The sequence below is a fragment of the Clavelina lepadiformis genome, chromosome 4, assembly GCF_947623445.1.
Source record: "Clavelina lepadiformis chromosome 4, kaClaLepa1.1, whole genome shotgun sequence".
Classification (NCBI taxonomy): domain Eukaryota; kingdom Metazoa; phylum Chordata; class Ascidiacea; order Aplousobranchia; family Clavelinidae; genus Clavelina; species Clavelina lepadiformis.
Genome location: NC_135243.1, coordinates 3,498,780 through 3,518,369, shown reverse-complemented (window position 1 = coordinate 3,518,369; position 19,590 = coordinate 3,498,780). Strand labels below are relative to the sequence as shown.

The following is a 19,590-nucleotide window of genomic DNA, read 5'->3' as shown; positions in this document are numbered from 1 at the left end:
TTTGTTGGCGACTCCGGCAAATTCGACTTCATTGCAACTGCGACCAAGCTGTGGTGAGTGATTTAATTTCTTCAGCATTGAATCTTGGAAAAGGATCTGTCGTTATTACCGCAGTAGGACTGTTTTCAAAATGGAAAGCTGTTGCTCTATTTTTGGCCCGGTAGAATATACTCTTAAAACTATTAATTATTTCTGTGCCATATATGTTTAACTTTTTAAACGACTATTTTGCCTAAACATGTCGCTATATAGACATTATTGTTATTACAGTGATGTTGTTATATGTGAACGAGCAGGGGTGTTTGACGTAGAGTTACCAACCAACAAACTTAACTTTGCGTCAAATGCTTAGATAAGTGCTTGGCTGCTGTGAATCGATTTCGTGCAAATTATCCTGCTGCTTGACGCTTGACTTGTTTGCTTGTGACAAAGTATGGGTACGTCATCGTTGAAATTCCGGAGACGATTTGAACGGGCGAAAATATTTTGTTGAACGCTTTCAAGAAACGTCTGGGGAAGAAACAAAAATCAAGTATTTTTAAAGCAAAAATTTACCCTCCTTGAATATGGTTGATCACCACCAAGTTCCATATTATTGCATCGATACGTGATATTGTTATGACGACATATTTCTGTTTTGCCGGAAATCTTAAAAACTGTTAAAATATAAGTAGATGAGGCCACATTCTACAGCGCTTGGCTAAAATTTTCGCTTCAGTGGTAATTTGATGGACTGCATTGTGGTTAGGTGAGTCCGCCATCTTCTATCAGATAAAACCTGAGCACGCGATGTGCGGTTCTGTCAATTGTTACGCTCCTATATAAGAGGTATTTCCTTCACGAATGTGGCTTGAAGCCGTTTCATTCTGCCATGTTAAGTCACATCAAATATGTCGACTGCAATTTGACGCTGTCACATGACGTCATTGGTCAGCGATGGTTGATGCAAAATATCAAGAGATAATTTGTTGCGGATAATTTAACACTAAACACCACAGCTGGCGTTCATTTATATAAAGCTCTGATTATGTATCTTTCACTTTTTGAGTCGGCAAAAATACCAAGCCCGGATAGACCTTCTGAGATTATTACGTCACTACTTTTTCATCATTAACTCAGCAGTGCACTTGATATGGGGCCGAATCGATAGAATCGCTGCCAAACTGTGCAATGTTTAATTGACCGTTGACCTGAGATGATCCTGAGTCGTGCGATATGTTGAAATGTTTTACGCTTGACTTGGAAGAGGGTTGAGTGACGTCACTTTGCTGAAAGTCGGAAACGATTTGTTGGGAAAAAGATTTGCTAAGCAAAAATCCCCAAAAACCCCCAAAAGGATAAGAAGCTTTATTTTGCTGACTGAGATTAACTGATGCGTTTCCAAATAAGGTCGAAAAATTTAGCTGGAACGTGAAAAGTTTTAAATATTGGGCGACTGACTTATTTCCATTCAATTCTCGTGACTGTGACGTGGAAGATGGCCGCGACCAGAGTTGAAAGTTGCTGCCACATAATCGTCTTTATGACGTATAAAAACTTTTTGTTTCATGCTGCAAATTCCATTTTCAAGATAATTGTCCAAGGACAGTGAATTGCTTCAGTATGTTATAAATGGTGGGCTGTAATTCAGATTCTGTTATGTAAGGCACTTGTCGCTATTGCTAAATTAAATTGTTATCTTAACCATGCAACGATCTATTATTTGTTTGCTTATGCGCTTACACATAGTAAATTTGTAAATACCGCAGAAGCACAAACCAGGTATACGCAAGTTCTGTCCACGCACTCAGGTATGCCTGCGAAAGACACTGCTAATATTATGATCAGTGTGAATGCAGCAAAATGTTAATGGGCGTATTTGTAGGACAAAAACTTTTACTACAAATTGCACAAAGAAGTTAAACTGCGCATCAAATCCTTAAAAGTTTGCTCAACAATAATAAATCTGTTTCGTGCAAAATATTCAGACACTTTACGCTTGGCTGGTTGTCTTGTGACAAAGTGGTTACGTCGGTCGAGAAAATATTTCGTTGAAAATTGTTGGCCACAAAGCTCAAGCTTTAGAGATTCTTTCACGCGTTCACTGGAACGAAAGTTTATTTCGAGACTTGAAAGAAAATCTTGAAAAGATATTTTTAGATCTGCGCCTTCGATGCGACTTTTTGCTCAGAATTGGTTTAAGTCTCGTGTTCATATTAACAGCTTCTCTTTTAGCTGTTTACAGAGGCGTATGTGTGCTATTTGTATTCGAATCAAGCAATCATTTATTTTTATTATATTAATTAATTATTCATGGCATTAATGTATTGCTTTGTTTTAATTTCCTCCTTAAAACGATTTGTCCTCAAACGTATATTTGTTAGACAGGAAAGTCATTTCGAGGCTGGAATTGTACAACCGTCTTTATATAACTTGCGTAACGCGCTAACAGATTAAAAATATCAAAAACCGATCATATTTTAGCTTAACTTAGCATTGGAATTTAGCATCAACCTGTATTATATCATTGGTTCTTAACCTTGCTAAGCTGAATCCCGTCAGTCAAGCTTCTCTGGGATGACATCTGCCGGACACTTACGGGTTGAAGTTGGGCAAATTCAAATAGACGCGAAGCGCACAGACGTGTTGGTGGGGGCAACAGCACGTATAATCGTCATACATGTATATATAGTGGCATAGGCCGCTGCAATAAACCACGTTAGTACTTGAGCACAATTGGCAATTGGACAATTTCGACTAAATCTGATCGCAGCTCATGGTAGCTCAACGCTGTTGGTAGCCTAGGATGCATGTTGAATCGAAGTTCATTGATATTCTTGTCTTTGCCTTCGATATGTTATCTCAAATCATGACCGATGGCATCCAGGAACAGCAACAAACGCAAGATAAAAGATTAGTCACAAAACTCACGGTTTCTACGAACACCAGGCTATGTTGCTAGTATATTGCTTGGCAGATAAATTCATACGCTTACGTGATTGCTCCATCTTTCCACCTAGCGGTGATTGAAATGCAGACTTTCGATTCACTTAAATGCATTGATTGCTACATGAAATTTCGTATTAACTGTAAGCATGAAATTTATATTCTATTTTTTACTGAGCACGAAAGCAATGAAAAGTGTAAGTTAAATTGCCGAGTTATCTTCAAGCGTTGTTTGCTCAGCGTAATACGATGACAGGACGCAATAAAGTATCCAGGAGATAACCCGCCATATATCAACGTAAGCAAACAAGCTTGTCGCTCATGGCTTTTCTCACTTAGGACACTTTCCCCTTTTTAGCGCAAAAATGTCGATTTTAGTTGTTTCTTTGTTTCTCGGATCTGGACTCCCGGCAGCAACGAGGCGCCACGGGGACTCTGGCGGCAAACAATCGCTCCAAAATCCGCCGGAAACGAGCTTATTTCCGTTGTCGACAAGGGTGCGTTTGGATATTCGGCGGAAACGAGACTGCCCCTGAACCCAACTCTGCTGGCAATTTCTCCTCCTTGTGTACGAATATTAGCTCATCAAACGTACTTCATAGCCCCGTCCCTGTACGTAGCCTCCCCACCCTGTCGACTTATAGAGATGTTAATATAAAACTGGTTTTTATGAAACAGGAAATGATTAAATTGATCAATACCAAACTAAACAACGACAAAAGAGAACGGTTTTAATTCGTGGCTACTTGCAGCCGTGTTACAACTCAACTAAGTCAGTGCAGTAGCAAAATTGAAGGACACGGCAATAACATACGTCACGATTACAGCGCAGCATTCACTGAGTCCTTAACTGTGGTTTGTCTACAAACGTGAATTTTTTAGGCAGGGGAGCCATCTCGTGGTTATAGTTTTACACCCCACAGCTGAGCTAATTACACAGATCAAATGAAAAATCCTAATTCTAGCTGTGGTTCTGTCATGGCTTCGTAGTAAGTTTCAACGTCAATGACGTGGCTTTAAAGAGACTACTCCAAGGCACAAAAAGGCGGCTTTTGAACTCTGGCGGCAAGAAGTTGTGTCTGGAACTCTGGCGGCAGTAAAGTTGTTAACTGCGTTGTCGCTTTCTCACCTTGAACTTCCTTTCATCTTCATCATCGTAGAATATACTCTTAGAACTATTATCTCTGTGCCAAATATGTTTAACTTTTTGAACGATTATTTTGCCGAAACATGTCGCTATATAGACATTATTGTTATTACAGTGATGTTGTTATATGTGAACGAGCAGGGGTGTTTGACGTAGAGTTACCAACCAACAAACTTAACTTTGCGTCAAATGCTTAGATAAGTGCTTGGCTGCTGTGAATCGATTTCGTGCAAATTATCCGGCTGCTTGACGCTTGACTTGTTTGCTTGTGACAAAGTATGGGTACGTCATCGTTGAAATTCCGGAGACGATTTGAACCGGCGAAAATATTTTGTTGAACGCTTTCAAGAAACGTCTGGGGAAGAAATAAAAATCACGTTCGTTTAAATCAAAAATTTACCCTCCTTGAATATGGTTGATCCCCACCAAGTTCCATATTATTGCATTGATACGTGATAGTGTTATGACGACATATTTCTGTTTTGCCGGAAATCTTAAAAACTGTTAAAATATAAGTAGATGAGGCCACATTCTACAGCGCTTGGCTAAAATTTTCGCTTCAGTGGTAATTTGATGGACTGGTGGCGAGGTGAGTCCTCCATCTTTTATCAGACAAAACCTGAGCAGGCGTTGTGCGGTTCTGTCAATTGTTACGTTCCTATATAAGATGTATTTCCTTCACGCATGCGGCTTGAAGCCGTTTCATTCTGCCATGTTAAGTCACATCAAATATGTCGACTGCAATTTGACGCTGTCACATGACGTCATTGGTCAGCGATGGTTAATGCAAAATATCAAGAGATAATTTGTTTCGGAAAATTTAACACTAAACACCACAGCTGGCGTTCATTTATATAAAGCTCTGATTCTGTATCTTCCACTTTTTGAGTCGGCAAAAATACAAAGCCTGTATAGACCTTCTGAGATTATTACGTCACTATCTTTTCATCATTATCCCAGCCGTGCACTTGATATGGGGCCGAATCGATAGAATCGCTGCCAAACTGTGCAATGTTTAATTGACCGTTGACCTGAGATGATCCTGAGTCGTGCGATATGTTGAAATGTCTTACGCTTGACTTGGAAGAGGGTTGAGTGACGTCACTTTGCTGAAAGTCGGAAACGATTTGTTGCGAAAAAGATTTGCTGAGCAAAAATCCCCAAAAACCCGGCTTGATTAGAAGCTTTATTTTGCTGACTGAGATTAACTGATGCGTTTCCAAATAAGGTCGAAATATTTAGCTGGAATGTGAAAAGTTTTAAATATTGCACGACTGACTTATTTTCGTTCAATTCTCGTGACTGTGACGTGGAAGATGGCCGCCACCAGAGTTGAAAGTTACTGCCACGTAATCGTCTTTATGACGTATAAAAACTTTTTGTTTCATGCTGCAAATTCCATTTTCAAGATAATTGTCTAAGGACAGTGAATTGCTTCAGTATGTTATAAATGGTGAGCTGTAATTCAGGTTCTATTATGTAAGGCACTTGTCGCTATTGCTAAATTCTATTGTTATCTTAACCATGCAACGATCTATTATTTGTTTGTTTAATACACTTACACATAATAGATTTGTAAATACAGCAGAAGCACAAACCAGGTATACGCAAGTTCTGTCCACGCACTCATATATGCCTGCGAAAGACACTGCTAATAATATGATCAGTGTGAATGCAGCAAAATGTTAATGGGCGTATATGTAGGACAAAGACTTTTACTTCAAATTGAAACATGAAATGCTTAAAAGTTTGCTTAACAATAATAAATCTTTTTCGTGAAAAATATTCAGATACTTTACGCTTGGCTGGTTGGCTTGTGACGAAGTGGGTACGTCGGTCGAGAAAATATTTCGTTGAAAATTGTTGGCCACAAAGCGCAAGCTTTAGAGATTCTTTCACGCGTTCACTGGAACGAAAATTTATTTCGAGACTTGAAAGAAAATCTTGAAAAGATATTTTTAGATCGGCGCCTTTAATGCGACTTTTTGCTCAGAATTTGTTTAAGTCTCGTGGTCATATTAACAGCTTCTCTTTTAGCTGTTTACAGAGGCGTATATGCGCTGTTTGTATTCGAATCAAGCAATCATTTATTCTTATTATATTAATTAATTATTCATGGCATTAATGTATTGTATTTTTTTAGTTTCCTCCTTAAAACGATTTGTCCTCAAACGTATAATAGTTAGACAGGAGAGTCATCTCGGGGCTAGAATTGTAGAACCGTCTTTATATAACTCGCGTAACGCGCTAACAGATTGAAAATATCAAAAACCGATCATATTTTAGTTTAACTTAGCATTGGAATTTAGCATCAACCTATATTTTATAATTGGTTCTTAATCTTGCTGAGCTGAATCCCGTCCCGCCATCCTCAGGGATGACATCTGCCGGACACTTGCGGGTTGAAGTTGGGCAAATTCAAATAGACGCGAAGCACACAGATTTGTTGTCGGGGGAAGCAGCACGTATAATCGCCATATATGTAGACCTATATATAATAATTGCATATGCCGCTGAAATAAACCACGTTAGTATTTGAGCACAATTGGCAATTTGAAAATTTCAACTAAATCTGACAGCAGCTCGTGGGAAAGCTCAACGCTGTTGGTAGCCTAGAATGCATGTTGAATCGAAGTTCATTGATACTCTTGTCTTTGACTTCGATATTTTATTTCGAATCATGACCGATGGCATCCAGGAACAGCAACAAACGCAAGATAAAAGATTAGTCACAAAACTCACGGTTTCTACGGACACCAGGCTATGTTGCTACTTTGACGGGCTTGGCTGACAAATTCAAAAGTTTGTGTCATTGCTCCATCTCCCCACCTAGCGGTGATCGAAATGCAAGGATTTCTTTTGATTCACTTAAAGTAAATGAGATTTTAAATGTATTGATTGCTAAATATGAAGTCGTATTAGCTGAAGAGATAAAAATTTATATCTTATTTTTCACTGAGCACGAAAGCAATTAAAAGTGTAAGTTATATTGCCGAGTTATTAGCAAGCGTTGTTTGCTCAGCATAATACGGTACCAGGACGCAATAAAGTATCCAGGGGATAAACCGCCATATATCAATGTAAGCAAACAAGCTGGGTGCTCATGGCTTTTCTCATCCAGGAAACTTTCCCTTTTTTAGCGCAAAAATGTCGATTTTAGTTGTTTCTTTGTTTCTCGGATCTGGACTCCCGGCAACAACGAGGCGGCTCGGGGACTCTGGCGGCAAAGATATTGCTCCGAAATCCACCGGAAACGAGCTTATTTCCGTTGTCGACAGGGGTGCGCTTGGATATTCGGCGGAAACGAGACTGCCCCTGAACTCAACTCTGCTGGCAATTTCTCCTCCTTGTGTACAAATATGAGCTCATCAAGCGTACTTCATAGCCCCGTCCATTTACGTAGCCCCTCCACTCTCTCGACTTATAGAGAGATGTTAATATAAAACTGGTTTTTTTTGAAACAGGAAATGATTAAATTGATCAATACCAAATTAACCAGCGACAAAAGGGAATAGTTTAATTCGTGGCTACTTGCAGCCGTAATACCACTTAACTAAGTCAGTGCAATAGCAAAATTGAAGGACAAGGCAATAACAAACGTCATAATTACAGCGCAGCATTCACTGAGCCTTTAACATTGGTTTGTCCACAAACGTGAATTTGTTAGGCAGGGGAGCCATCTCGTGGTTATAGTTTTACACCCCACATCCAAGCTAATTACACAGATCAAATGAAAAATCTTAATTCTAGCCGTGGTTCTGTCATGGCTTCGTAGTAAGTTTCAACGTCAATGACGTGACTTTAAAGAGACTCCAAGGCACAAAAAGGCGGCTTTTGAACTCTGGCGGCAAGAAGTTGTCTCTGGAACATTGGCGGCAGTAAAGTGGCTCCGGAAATTCGGCGAAAGAAGGCAGCTCTGGAACTCCTGCGGCAAAGAAACGGCTGGAATTCTACGGCGGAAAAGAAATTGCGCTGGGAATCCAGCGACGACGAGGCGTCTCCAGGTCTCCGGCGTCAAGAGGATTGCTCTGCAACTCTGACGGCAGGGAAGCGGCTCTCAAATGCCGGCAGCAACGCGGCGGCGCTGAAACTCCGAACGCAATGAAACAGCTCTTGTACTCCAGCGGCAATGAGGCAGTTTTTGAAATCCAGCAGAGAAGAAGCGGCTTTGAATTTCCGTTGGCAATGGTTTTGTTTCGGTTTCGGTCCGATTTATGGTTTGAAGCTTTGGCGGAAACGAGGCTTCACCGGAACACAACTTAGGCGGGCATGAAGCTGCTCCAAGATTTTCGGCTGGAAACAACATTGCTTTAAGAACTCTGACGGCTGCCAGGCAACGACAACCAGGCTGCTCCAGGAATTCTGGCAGACAAAAAACAGCTCTGGAATTCAATTCTGGCAAATACTGTAGAAGGCCATCCTGATTCAGGATGTGTAAAACAATGTGATCTGGACATTTATTACAACAGTTTACATTTTCCAGTTAATTTCTTTTCGTAAACATCCTGCTTACATCTTTTTTATTTTCGGACAACTTTTACGTCGTCAACAATTTTGACCAGGTATATAAAACATAAGCTAAGATAATTACTGCAACGTTGAAGTATGTCGAAGCCAGAAGAGCAAAGATTGACCGAAGATAAACCTCAACTTGTACAACCTGATAACAACGAAGAGAGCTCATCAGGTGAAAGTGATGAACAACCTGGAACATCATGTGCTGTTGCAATGCAAGCGGGGATGTCTCATGGTGAGTAATATGAGATTAAAATGATTAAGTTTTTGTCTTTGCTGTAATTAATAATAAACATTTTGATGTTTTCCTTTAGGCTACATTTGATATAAAATAAATTTTGTTTTATTTTTCCTTTGCTTTAAATCCAGGGCCTGCAGATGCAGGAAATCAAGTCTTGCAAACAATGGAAAATGCTGAAGCTTCTCAGAGTGCTTTAAGTAGAATCGATCCAGGATGGAATGAGCTTACAAGCAAATTGGCTGAAAGCGGAGTTGGTAAGTTTTATGAAGATGTTTTGCTGAATACGTAGGCACACAATTGATTTCAAATACCTAAAACCTATTAGTTGCATTTATCAAATTATGTTTCCATATTATTGTGATGCCTTTTTATACATGAAAATCTTAACTTTTGTGGTTACACAGGGACAGTCATGATTAATTATGCTCCTAAAATTTATCACCACGATGAAAGACAATACCAACATCACGATCAAAGACGATACCAAGACAACAGAGAATATAAGCAAAAATACATCAGGGACTTGAAAAATACAAAAGCAACACAAGTTAAAGAGAAACAAATAAATCCTTTAGGTGATTATTATAAGACCGTACAACCTTTCCTTGTAAAATTCTTCTTGTCTTTCTTTATGGTATCACATTGTTTTTCTTTCTCATTGAGCTTACCATATATTTTAAAGATTCTGCAAAAAGATTTGAACCAAGCATTGAGCAGCAGGATCCGGTAAATAATCTCTTTGATCCTCCTCAATCAAACACCCAAACACAAGGTGCATATTCAATGTTTTAACGTTTGTTTAAAATCTGATTCAAATATGCCGTTTTTGTATTATCTGCCAACCTGCGAACTGTTTGTTTAGATTATTATTTGTCTTTCTATTTCATACGTTAGTTATTTCATTTGTACGGTTGGTAGTGTTTGTTGAAATTTTCATTTCTAGATCCACCTGATGTGACCCATCCAAAGCAACCGATCGAAGCAAATCCACAGGTTGAGCCCCACACAGACATCTCAGAAGTGACCAATCAATCCAATGCTTTGAACACTGAGATACCTTCTACAAGTAATGATTAGATTATAGACAAAAAAGTAGTGAATACTGTATGTATTAATCATGTTTTGTTTACACAAGTTACAAATTCTACAGTTAATTAAAATCCTAAACGCAAGGTGTATATTCGATACGTATAATTTTTGTTTGAATTTGTTTAAAATGTATCACTTATGTTTTTAGAAAATGCAATAATGTACAATTAAAAATTATCTTTAAAATAAAGTTTAATGTTTTTGAATTTGTTTTACTTTTGCAAACAATCATTGTGCTTATTTCTATTTTCTATAAACTGGTTTCAGTGATTTGAATTTAGACACCTTCAATCTTTATTTTATTGCAGCTTCTGAATATCATTATTATATATTTCCAAGCTATAATTTGTTGCCTACATCTAATGCATCTAAATGCTAAATGATTTGAGACGCTCATACCATTGTTACAGTCATCATTATTGTGTGCTGCGTTTGTTTTGGCTTGTAATTGTCCATCCTTTCAACATCTGGTATATTTGCAAATTTTCTTGAAGATGCTAAAATCAACGGTTTAAAATTATATGAACTTTTATTCGCAAGTTATTATTTTTTGCTTGAAACTAAAGCTTCATGCTTTGTATAATGTGTTCATGTCTTAGAGCAAACCGGTTTTACGCAACCTAAACAACCAATTTCAACATCAACTTCACAAACGGCAGCACCAAGTACCAGTCCCTCAGTTGCCAATCCACCAACGACTTCATCTGCAGGTATGTTTTGGAAGTGTGCAACATTGCACCTTTTTAAAGTTTTATTTATACATCGGTTTAAAAATGTTACTCGAGGTAAGCCTATAAGTAGATTTAATAATATCACTCAGGTCAAACTCTAACTTCATAATACTTCATAATCTCATTCAGGTCAAAGTATAACAAAGTTCTGTGTGAATCAGCTTTTTTCAAATATTGCAAACAGGAAAATTTGTTTTAAATGAAATTAAAAAAAAAGTTAAGAATATCCTAGAAAAAAGATTAGTTTACGTTAAAAAAATCTAATTAAATTTTATCTTCACCTGGTGACTAAAGTACACCGATAAAATGGATCGATTTAAAGTTTTAATCAAGGCTTTTGCATTTTGGCACTGTTATTTCTTGTATGTATTTGGGTTTGGAACCAAAACCAAAATGATTCCTAAGGACTTTTTTCCTTTCAACGATACATAACTCTTTTTTACCTGTTCCATAGATCATCCCAATGAACAATACCAATTTACGAAATGTTTGGAGGCAAATAAAGCAGGTTAGTATATACAATGATGTATTTAATGAACCATTAATGTTTGTTTTATATGCCGTAGTTGCTGAGGAAAACAACAAGTGATTTCTGCAACTGCTCCGTTTTATAGATATATATATAACCTTATGCGGTTCCCTTTTTAAATACTCATGCTTTAAAGGTCTGTATTCTTACCAGACCACCGAAAACTCGGAAAGCGAGAGGAAGCCATTGGAAAAGTTTTGCAAGAGCAAAATAAACGTCGTGAAGATGACATCCGTCTCCAAGCTGGAATCGATGTCTCAGTAGCAGATATTCCAATTGTCCATCCAAAGTACACTAAAGTATCTTATTTCCGTGGAAGGGCAGCTCCAGAACATGAAACTTATGCTCCGTCAACTGGTGAACCTGTTACACTTAAGCGGGATGAGGACATTGAATTTGAAGAATTGCTGAAGTCCAAAGATCGTTTTACAGCATTCATAGGTTACCCCGGATCCGAAAAGACGACTTTGTCCAAAAGATTAGCCAAAACAGAAGAATACAAATGTCTTTATTACAAGTTTATGGAGATGCCAGTTGGCGAAAAGGTCAGTTTTCGGAAGCTAATTATGGATAACATTTATCCAGATTTAGACGAAACCACTCGAGAGGATGCATGGGAGTGGATCAAAGAAAATCAGAAAAGTTGTCTTCTACTCTTTGATGGTCTGGATCAGGCCGAGTGGTCACTTAAAGACAAAGTACCCAAAGTGGACTATGATACTCCCCAAAGTGTACCAGACCTTATTGCCAACTTATGCAATAAACATTTCCTTCCAGACATTAAGCTCATTTTCACATCCAGGCCCCACAGTGTTATCTCGCTTCCTGCTCCACTACGTCCTGACTCTACAATCTTACTTGGTGATCTGCCCCTTGACGGTATGAAGGAACTGTTTTATTTTTACGCTGGTGCTTCTGCCGACGAACTTTGGAATGATCTTTCCCGAAATGCTAAACTTGTGTTTGCACTTTGTTTCAACCCGTTGTTGCTTCAGTTAGTTATAGCAGCAGGTTTGGCTCCTACAACAAAAATTGGAAAAATCATCACCACAACGCGGGTTTTTGCCACAGTTTTGGAGAACCTCCGATGCAGTGACAATGCAAAACACAAGGACATCCTTTTACTAGTACAGCAGGTGAGAGAACTGAACATGTTTCTGTTTGCCTAATATGGTGACAATGTACAAAAACATATTATTACTTGTTTTGTTGTTGCAGCTCAGTGAAGTGGCCTACAAAACCACCATGAGGTCTTCAGTTGTCATAACACGTGACGACCTCATAGCAGTTGGTCTTGAACCAGACCAGATACAAGATATCGTCGTCGGCATTTACGCTCATTTTGCTGCAGTCTGCCGTGTGTTTGATGGCCACGTGAAGTATTACTTCGCCCACCAGCTGTATCAGGAGTTTTTCACCGCTAAGTTCATCGTTAATGAGCTGCCCATTGATACGTTTAAACAACTTGTTTCAAACGAGCTATTTTCCAACGAGAAGTGGTCTGTTATTAGGAGATTTGTTTGCGGTCTGCTCATAGATATGATGAAAGGTATTTTGAGGATAATAGCAATGTGCATTTTAAGTTATGATTTACTATTAACTTATTCAAAAATGAAAATTGCAAAATATCAACTTTTCTTCAGATTCCAGCATCAGCAATATTGCCGCAACTGGGCACGATCAGCGAGAACGCTCGTGCTTGATATCTCGCTGTTTTTGCTGCTTAAACAGGTGAAGTTTAAAAGGTTTTTGTTAGTATAAACGGTTTCTTATTAGACATAATGACGAAAGCAATTATGACTTTTTCAGACAAGATGAGAAGGTAGAGGAGCAGATTTCACTTACACAAGAACCAGCAGAGGATAAGATATCATCTCCAGAACATCAGTCATCAGCCTTACTTTCAACTAGGTCTAGAGAACAACAGGAATATATGAAGGCATCCTCTTTATCCGGTTTGTACCATTCTGTTCTTGTTACAGTACTTTGCAAATGCTTTTGCAAAGTAATTTGATACAATTTTCAAAATTTCCAACGCCCAACGGTATCAGAAACTCTGTATTATATAGAGCAGTGCCAAATCGTATAGAACTTTGCAGTAGAATTTGTAAGGTACGATTGCAAGTTTTATTTATTTTGACTTACGTTTATGTTCATCGTTATAAAGCTTTAGCTTGTGTTTTTCCGACAAAATTAGATGAGTTTCGTATCTATCGGGGATGAAATCTTCCGCCGCATGGGTCATGAATCATGATACTATTGCACTCGCTACAACTTGACAAGCTTTGTCAATATGATGTTCATTGATTTAACATCTGCGTAACTTTTAATTCCACAATAACACTACAATAACGTATCCTTTCAATCACATTTTTTTCGTTTTATTTTAAGCCGTAAATATGAGTGACGAAAAATTGTGCCGACGTTGGCGGTCGCAAAGACATAAACAATTACGACGATAATTACCACAAATAAATCAGGCAAATGTGGCCTAGAAGACTAAAGCGAGTATCACTATAATATAACGTCAAAAAATAACATTTTATTTCAAATGGTATCGAATACAAAATAAATGCTCATTTTAATAATTTTATTTTCATTATAAATCAATCCTAAAGTACTACGAAGCACATTGCAAAGAATTTATTAAAACTTCCAAAGGTTTGGTGGAAACATCGTCTCTAATGGTTATTGTGAAAATAATCAAAATAACAACAAAGTCACGTGATCGATTCATTGTTTTCATTTTGTATCAAACTGATCCAGACCTGCAATTGATGAAGTTAACTGTAACTGCCACTTGCGCAACTATTTAAAATTTTAGTTCTACTCCAAAAGTAAACGTTGCGAAGTTAAGATGGACACTATCACTGTTAATGAGGTATGAAGATTATGTGGCGTCTGGATTATCCCGTCATCACCGTAGAACAAGGTTAATGCTAAAGCCGAAACTTGTGGTAAAGTACCGGTAATAAGCATATATGTGAAAAACCTACGTTTTATGTCTGACTAAAACTTAGTAATATTCCAAGAAAAGTTGCCGAATATTACGGCATGTTTCAGTGCATAAGAAACATAGCAGGCTAAAGAATTTGGTAAGATGTAAAACAAAATATGAATAATTTTCTGACAAGTTTGGGTGCAGTAGTTGGCCTATGTATAGGCTACGGGTAAACAAATTTTCGTGTAATTTGCAACTACAGAACTACATTTACGATCCTTTTTAATCATTTTTGCAATTTTTAATCATTTTTGCCATTGCCATCCTTTTTAATCATCATTGAACATCAATTTTTGCCTTGCTTTGTCTTTGCCCACATTTTAGGTGACTGTAAATTTTAGCACACTACCGTCTAACAAATTGCAAAACTTGAATTTATAATAGATGTTATAACCGTCAAGCTAAAGTTCCTGGGTTACTGCTTTCAGAAGTGTTCCAATGTGAAAGCTCTGCTCATATTTTACAAAAGCTTTTATGGACATTGTTTTTTTAGGTCCAAGAACTTAAACACAACTGCATAATAATGTTCATCGAAAAGTGGTTAACATTTAACACAAAGTAAAATGACCAATTAACTTACTTCCAGTTATCATAGGCTGGTAAAATTGGCTGTAATTAACCATAAACACATGACTGGAGGATAATAGTTGCATTCATTTATCATCTTTTACAATGAGTCTTTTTTGTAAATTAGATGTGATAAAAGAGAGATTTGTTCTTGTGGAAGTATTACACAGCAAGATGATGGTATTAGATGTAGCACCCATGCTTGTTGCTGTGCTACTGCTATATCTGTTTAAATCTGATATTCTTGGCTTAGTGCACTAGCCTTGTGGAGCTCTAGAACTGCTTTTGTCTCACTTTGTTTAGTTTCTTAAATTGTTCTCATAACAGTTGTTTCCATTTGTTGTTGCATATATTGAGTATAACCTTCAGCTGAAGCTCTTAAATGTGATACGCTAAAGTTAAAATCATATCTTTGAGTTGAAAAGGCATTGAGTTAGTTAACTTTGGATGAACAGGCTATATTTCTAGCTTATAATAACCCATTACTGAATCAAATAAATAAATCACTATGGTGTTTATGTTTATTTCTACTGATAACAATTTTTTCACTAATGTTGAGATAATTAGTACTAACTATGCTCTGGGAAACAAAAAGAACACTTGTCACTACTAGTAGTTAACATGCATTTTATTAATTTAAGTTGCCTTAAATTATTTGGATCTCCATTCAAATGAAGTCAAGTTAATGAGCTTTAACTGTATTACAATTTCTACTCGAACACTGATACAACATTTTGTACATTACTTGAATGATCAGATTTACACATATCTATTTGGGTGGTATAAAGCTCAATATTGGGTACATTTGTTTTCGCACATTGTTTGTAAGTGCCGTGGCATTAACTGTAATTTGTGCATTGTCATTTCCACATCATTCAACACAGCCGGTCCATAAATTGTCATTTTTGTACTTTTGTGTTGTATAGTATACAAAACAGGCCTTACTAAGCATGAACCCAATGCAAGAACTGATAGTGGGAATTTTTTGCCAATTTGAAATAACTTAATGTAATAATATTCATAACAACGTTAACCAAATATAAACTCTTTGCAAATCAGCTCTCATCAAATCTTTGCTTTGTGATATGTTTTCACCAAGTTCACATTCTCTTTCGAAAAAAAGTTAAATAATAACATTGATAATAACACTTCGAGAACAAATTGAGAACACTGTGATCTGCGATTTCTGTTTTGTTACTATTTCTGTTTTGGTACTAAGCAGCATGTAGCCCAAGTTGGTTAAATCACTGGCAATGGCCTAAGACCAGCCCTGACAATAAATATACAGTCATAAGTTGCATGAAATGTTTCTTTTGTCATTGTCTCATTGTGGCAAATGCAGCACAGAATACAATGTTTACTCTGTTTTAAGGGATAATGACAAACATTATTGCAGTAAGATAAACAATGTCCATTGCCAAATCATGTGATCACTCTGTAGTTGTTACTGGAGTAAGAGTCTGTGGTTGACTTTTGGGTTGACTATTGATCAGTTTCAGCATTGTAACTTCTGTTATAAGCCGGTACTTAAACAAGGCTTTTCATTGATTTTCATCAGTTTTGGTTTGACACACAGTTCAATCAGGTCTGTTGCAGTTTGATAGCATTTTTCTAGCAGCACAAGGTGGCGTTCACGTCAAACAAATGCATGTGATGTTTGTGGAATGGTTGCCACTTAAGATAGACATCGTGTTTGTTGCGCATGTCTCTGAGGTTGAGTGCAGGTGGTGGAGAAATACATCAGTGGCTGTTTTGCACATGAGTTGTCATTCTAAGAATATAAATTTCATAAAATTTAAAACAGAACAAATGTATTGCAATTTAATTACTAATTTACAAGTTTTTGTGTCACAGCTGGAAATCATTTATATTGCCATTTTGCTATATACAAGTATTTTGACATTGAAAATCACAACTAAACATACTAGCAGAAAATTAGAATAAACTAATTTGGAGCATAAGCACAGTTACAGTCATCTGTATAATAAAAACGTTTACAATACTATAATACATGGTTTGGTTGCAATGTGTCGATTGTTTTTTCAAAAATTTGGTTTTGAAACTGATTCAGTACTGCTCTCCTTATTATTACAAAAGCAATTACAGCACTACTACTAAAGCAAGCAAAACCTGTTTCTGTTTGGTGTCTCGGCCAACAGAAAATAATATAGCTCAAATATGGTTTAGGCTAACACTTATGCTATTTTACACTGGCTGCCCCTACCCACTCATGTAAAAAAATGATAGCCACCATATGGTGTGTTACACATTTAAATGCAATAAAGTCGGCTTTAATATCACCACCCGCTTTATATGACCATGTTGATATAGTCCCAAACTTTGCCATACAAATGTCTCTGTTTACAATGACCTGTGTTTGAGTATTACGACCACTTTTTCAATTTTATTCCTCCAATGTTTCTTTGTCAATTATTATGCAATGTGACAGGAATGACTGTGCCATGGGAGTTTTCTTTCGCACCATGTAAGAAATGTATGAGATTTTAGAAAGTTTAGTCAATTTGTTTCTGACTGTGTCGATACTGCTTGGTGTATGGCGCTGTATCAGGCTTGCAGCTTTGGTTATTGTGACCAAAATGGTCTGGTCTGAAGATAGTCATAATAAACGAAGTATACTGCATTAACATGCAGTGTAATAATTTCGCTTATTTCTCTTTGCTAATATGGTATTAGAAGATAACTTTTACACGACCTCAGAGATGATTCCCCACCAATCAAGCATCGGTTATTGAACAAAATTTAGTACAGTTGGCAGAGGTGGGCAGTACAGCAGTACTATAGTACCAAATTATTGTATAGCGGTACTATATTCAGTACCGATACCATCCTTACTTTTAGAGAACAGTACCGAATCCCTGTACTGAATTACTTTTTCAAGAAATATAAGTTGGTCCCAGTGCTTGGTACTTTTAAAATGATTACTTCAAGGTTTTCAGAAGTTTGTTTTTTAAAATTTCATTTTAATTGAAACTTGATTTCAATTTTAGTGTTTTTATCTCGTTTTTAATCTACGAATGTCTAATAAAGTCGCATAGAGTCAGTTCACATATTTTTTGACCTGAAGTAACCTTTAGCGGGGCCATAATATCAGCAAAAAATGCACTTGTAACATGATCCACTGCACGAAAAGTATCTTGGTACCCAGTACTGGCAAAGTATCTGACTACTTTTTTGAAATAGTACCAAATCCGGAACCGTTGGATCCTTCATTGCCAAGTACCGTTACCGACGGTATTTTCAAAGTACTGACTGCCCACCCCTTACAGTTCGTGATCCATGTACTTTCTAATAAAACAGTCTCGTGCACAGTTTGCTTATTATTTATTATAACAAATAGTTTGCGTTTTATTTGTTATATACTGTATAACCGTTATAAAATAAAAGATGCTCTAGCAACTGCTATTAACATGCAGTCTGAAATTATTACTGCAACCCATTTTTTTGTATTTAGCATTATATATACTGTGCCTATTTCGAAGACTACTGTTTATCAAATTTGGATGAAAATAGTGTTTTCAAACTGTAGTAATCAGCATCAAAACGATAAAATAATTGTCTGTTTTATGAGCAGCTATTCGCACAGTTTGGTAAATCAAAAATGCAACTTCAGTAAATGGCAGTCACTCAGTCAGAAAATTGAAAATTTGGTGGTATACAGCAAGTATATGCAAAAAAATGTGCGATATTTAAAATTAGTACAATTCACTGCATTCTAGCCTACATTTCATTGCAAGCCATTTCGTCTAGGCCTAGACTATATTTGTCACCTGTCAGTATTAAGCTTGATAATAATTTATTTCCAGATGTTGCTGAAAAGAGGAGGATTTGGATAGAAGCACTAAAGTCACAGCTGGTACGATTTAAGAAAAGGCAGCTCATCGATTGGTATGGTAAGTTTATTTTCTGACTTTGTCCTAAATCTGCGAATAATTGAATAAACTGCATGTGCATGTTATGTATTTTTGCCATAGACATGCATTATGTGCAGCAGAACACACATTTATGTTGAACTTCAAAACTTACCTTTACTTGGCCTAGTACAGTAAGGCTGCTGGCAGACTGGTGATGCTGTGAAAATATTTGTGTGATAATATTTTGTGAAAATTGATTGAAATGACATGTAGCCTATTTAGCCGGGAAATATTTCCACATAATCACTGGTAGATTAGTACAGCAGCCTACTAGGCCAAGTAAAGGTAAGTTTTGTAATTTACATGTCTATTGCAAACATATTGCCAGTGCTAGTGTACAGAGCCTAGCTTAGTAGGCTGCCGGTGATTCTGGTGAAAATATTTGCCGGCTAAATAGGCCACATGTCATTTAGATCAATTCTGGTTGTTGTATTAAGTTTATCTTCAGTTTAAAATGCCTGATTCTTTTTTAATTCGTTCCAAACAGATAATTTAAAGAAAAGTAAGTTTTCGCTTTCAACTTGACTTTGTTGCCTAAACATGAAAAATTTCTGTCTTAAATTTATTTTTATAACGCGGCGAACTACAACCGGTAAATAATTAACTATTATGTTTGTTTAGATGACGACGACAAACGCAAATATATTTCGCTTTTATGCGAATTAAACGAATCCAGCGACATGGAACTCTTCAATATGGCGTCACAGCGCTTTCCAACAGAGATGAATCTGTATCCATTGAAATTGTCATCATCGGAAGCCGCGATCTTTTGTGACGTTTTAAGCAAACAACAAAAGGAGTTAAAGAAGCTTCATCTGATGAGCTGCTTCTCCCCTGGTGATGTGGAAAGATTAATTTCGGCGATCTCTGAGATGCCTGGAAAGGTTTGACGATTTATTCAACTTTTTATCGT

The 19,590-nt window shown here is 37.0% G+C and overlaps 2 protein-coding genes across 2 annotated transcripts; both read left to right on the top strand.

Annotated features, from left to right (window-relative positions):
* Positions 1-8,640: 8,640 nt before the first annotated feature.
* LOC143453119 (uncharacterized) lies at positions 8,641-9,923 on the top strand. Its single transcript, XM_076954275.1, has 5 exons — positions 8,641-8,822; positions 8,957-9,082; positions 9,233-9,403; positions 9,511-9,600; positions 9,772-9,923. The coding sequence occupies exons 1-5, from the start codon at positions 8,678-8,680 to the stop codon at positions 9,903-9,905; spliced, it is 666 nt and encodes a 221-aa protein (XP_076810390.1). The 5' UTR covers positions 8,641-8,677; the 3' UTR covers positions 9,906-9,923.
* Positions 9,924-10,289: 366 nt separating this feature from the next.
* LOC143451841 (uncharacterized) lies at positions 10,290-19,567 on the top strand. The gene is made up of 9 exons (XM_076952587.1): positions 10,290-10,347; positions 10,517-10,627; positions 11,103-11,156; positions 11,331-12,313; positions 12,396-12,726; positions 12,821-12,908; positions 12,987-13,132; positions 18,570-18,656; positions 19,299-19,567. The coding sequence occupies exons 1-9, from the start codon at positions 10,290-10,292 to the stop codon at positions 19,565-19,567; spliced, it is 2,127 nt and encodes a 708-aa protein (XP_076808702.1).
* The last annotated feature ends 23 nt before the right edge of the window (positions 19,568-19,590 follow it).